The 3171-nt window shown below is 35.8% G+C and overlaps 1 protein-coding gene across 1 annotated transcript; it reads right to left on the bottom strand.

Moving 5' to 3' along the window:
- Positions 1-1134: 1134 nt before the first annotated feature.
- On the bottom strand, positions 1135-2921 carry LOC141718839 (uncharacterized). Its single transcript, XM_074521218.1, has 3 exons — positions 2738-2921; positions 1650-2695; positions 1135-1449 (listed from the first exon to the last, which is right to left on the bottom strand). The coding sequence occupies exons 1-3, from the start codon at positions 2919-2921 to the stop codon at positions 1135-1137; spliced, it is 1545 nt and encodes a 514-aa protein (XP_074377319.1).
- Positions 2922-3171: the final 250 nt, after the last annotated feature.

Genomic DNA, 3171 nt, shown 5'->3' with positions numbered 1-3171 from the left:
GGACTGTCCTAGCAACTAATGAAACACCACTATTTTAAACTACCCTAGCATTATCTCGCTCCTTCGTATGGTAACGGACCCCGTCAACAATATAGCCTTCATACGTCAGCACTGAAAATGAAGGTTTTCCAGCCAACCATCTAATTGTTTCAGGCACGGCTTCAGAATTTTCCCTCATTTCTATACTTACCTACAAGTAAAGTAAGGATGCATAAAAAGTTAATTTCAATTAAATGCACAACTTGCATAAATTTGTAATAAAATAAAAAAGGAATATAAACTAACTTTTTGTTGAAACCAATCGGGAAATTGTCGATTGTGCTCTCCCAAAAGCCACTATACACTCTTCTTTTTTCCTTGGTAAATTCTTTCCAAGTGTTCCTTATGCAACCTGAAAATATTGTAAATACATAAAATGAGCCACCTACTAAAAATAAATATTAAACTTATAAATATTCTTATAAATATTTTACTTACTGAATGTATGGTTCCACTTCAGGATTATTAAGAAGGACCGCGAGATGTGCCTCATCTCGTTCTTTTTCGGCAACAGACTTCATTGTCACACGACCTACTGGACCGGAAAACTTGTCATCATCTTTCTGAAGACCTACGATTCTACTACTCTCACTAAAGAACCCCGTGCAAAACTCGGCTGATTCTTCCTTCAAATAGCCTTTAGCTATACAACCTTCCGGATAAAATCGGTTTCGGACATAGTTCTTTAATATTTTATTAAATCTTTCAAATGGAAACATCTATCTATAAAAAACTGGTCCGCATAACCGTAATTCCCTTACTAAATGGAATGTGATATGTACTATAACATCGAAAAAGGATGGAGGGAATATTTTTTCCAACTCACATAAAGTCAAAATCAAATATGCTTGGAGTTTACTCAATTTTGACACATCTACGACTGTTGCACAAGGAGTTGAAAAAAAAAGCACAATCTTATTATACTTACCCTAACATTTTTTGGAAGCACGAAATGAATACAAACCGGTAGTAACTGCTGGAGTAGGATATGGAAGTCGTGCGACTTCAGCCCATACAACTTCATATCAATCAGTGATACACGGTTTTTGATATTTGATGCATGTCCATATGGAAGTTTCATATTGGAGAATGATGTCAACATAGTTTTTTTTCTTTTTTAGACAAAGTAAAAGGGAAAGGAGGTAAGTATGTCCTCTTTTCACCTAATTCTGGAGCTAAATCAGTCCTTACACCCATATCAATCATATCAAGACGAGAGGCAACACTGTCCTTAGTCTTGTATTTCATATTAAGTAGTGTCCCAATTATATTATCGCACACATTCTTCTCGATGTGCATCACATCTAAACAATGACGCACGTGGTGAAATTTCCAATATTCCAATTTAAAGAAAATTGATATCTTTTTCCATGCATAATCTACCTTTTTTGCCTTCCCCCCTTCCCAAAACTACATTCAAGTTATTGTTGTTGCATTAACACTTATTCTCCGCTAAGTGGCTCAGGTGCGTAACCAAGTTCTTGTTGTCCATCAAATGTTATCCACTGCCTCCTATAAGGATGATGCTCATCTAAATACCGACGATGGCCTAGATAACACATTTTCCTACTATGACTTAAATATCTAGTGATAGTGTTATCACCACATACTGGACAAGCCTTATATCCCTTATTTATGCAGCCTGACAGATTTTCGTATCTCGGGTAGTCGTTTACTGTCCACATCAGAACTGCCTTTAAAGTGAAGACAGATTTGCTATATGCATCATACACATTCGGTTCCTCTTCCTCCCACAATTTTTTTAAATCATCGATCATTCGTTGTAGATATATGTCAATGTTATCATACGGGCCAGAAATCAATATCGATAACATCATAAACTTCCTCTTCATGCATAACCATGGAGGAAGATTATACATTACTAACATGACCGGCCAACAGCTATATCGATTGTTTAATCCATTGTTGTGTGGATTTATACCATCGGCCGCTAATCCTAAGCGTATATTTCTAGCCTTGCTACGGAACTCGGGCCACCTACCATCTACATTTCTCCAAGCAGGATAATCAGATGGATGACGCATTTTTCCATCTTTAGATCGATTCTCCGCATGCCAACTCATTAATTTAGCAGTAGCAGCAGATTTAAACAGTCGTTTAAATCTAGGGATTATCGAAAAATACCACATCACTTTGGCTGGAACATTAACCCTAACTTTACCATCTTTCCCAATTTTCCAGCGAGAAAGATGGCATTTGGTACACTCAAATAAAGACTCGGCAGCTGGTCCCATGTATAACACGCAGTCATTTAGAAAAGCGTGGATTTTGACATACTCAAGTCCTAAATCAGTTAAGGTTTTCTTAGCTTCATACATACTACCCGGAAGCACATGCTCTTTAGGAAGAAAAGAGCCAACGGATTCAAGAAGATCGGTAAAGGCTTTATCACTAACTCCAAACCTAGCCTTCCAATTATGTAATTTGAGGACTGACTCTAGTTTAGTGCACTCGCTTCCCTCAAAAAGAGGTTGTTCCACATCAGCAACATACCTCTTAAAGTCATCAGATTCATTATCCCAATCTTCATCATCATTATATGTTGCTTGACATACATTATATGTTTCTAAAGAGGGTGTGGGCTTTTTAGCAGGACAAGTACTACCAACTGATGACTTAGTACTACTAGCAACCCCTTCTCCATGTCAAATCCAATCCAAATATCCTAAACTAAAACCAGATTCATAAAGATGACCCCTGATTATCTTGATAGTAAATTTTTTAAAGTTAACGCAGCGTGCACAAGGGCACGATATTTTTTTTGGGTTTTTAGCATTTTCCTCAGCAAATATCAAGAAATTTTCGATACCAATCTCATATTGCAAAGAATCCTTATCGGCTTTTATCCAAGACTTGTCCATATAAAACCACCTGGTATATCACTAAAATTTCAGTCTTATAACTTATATGATTAATATTATTTATTATATACCTACTGTTTTTTTGTACCACTATCTAATTTTAAAATAAAACAAGTAAAACATAAATATCAAACATAAATTAGGATAACAATTGACAAAATTGTTATCAATGTTTTTGTACCACTATCCTAATTCATTGCTAACAGAACAACACTGAAAAACAGAGAGAAACAATTAAAATACAATTATC

The sequence above is a fragment of the Apium graveolens genome, chromosome 4, assembly GCF_009905375.1.
Source record: "Apium graveolens cultivar Ventura chromosome 4, ASM990537v1, whole genome shotgun sequence".
Taxonomy (NCBI): domain Eukaryota; kingdom Viridiplantae; phylum Streptophyta; class Magnoliopsida; order Apiales; family Apiaceae; genus Apium; species Apium graveolens.
The sequence above is the reverse complement of the archived record's forward strand: the minus strand, read 5'-3'. Positions and strand labels throughout refer to the sequence as shown.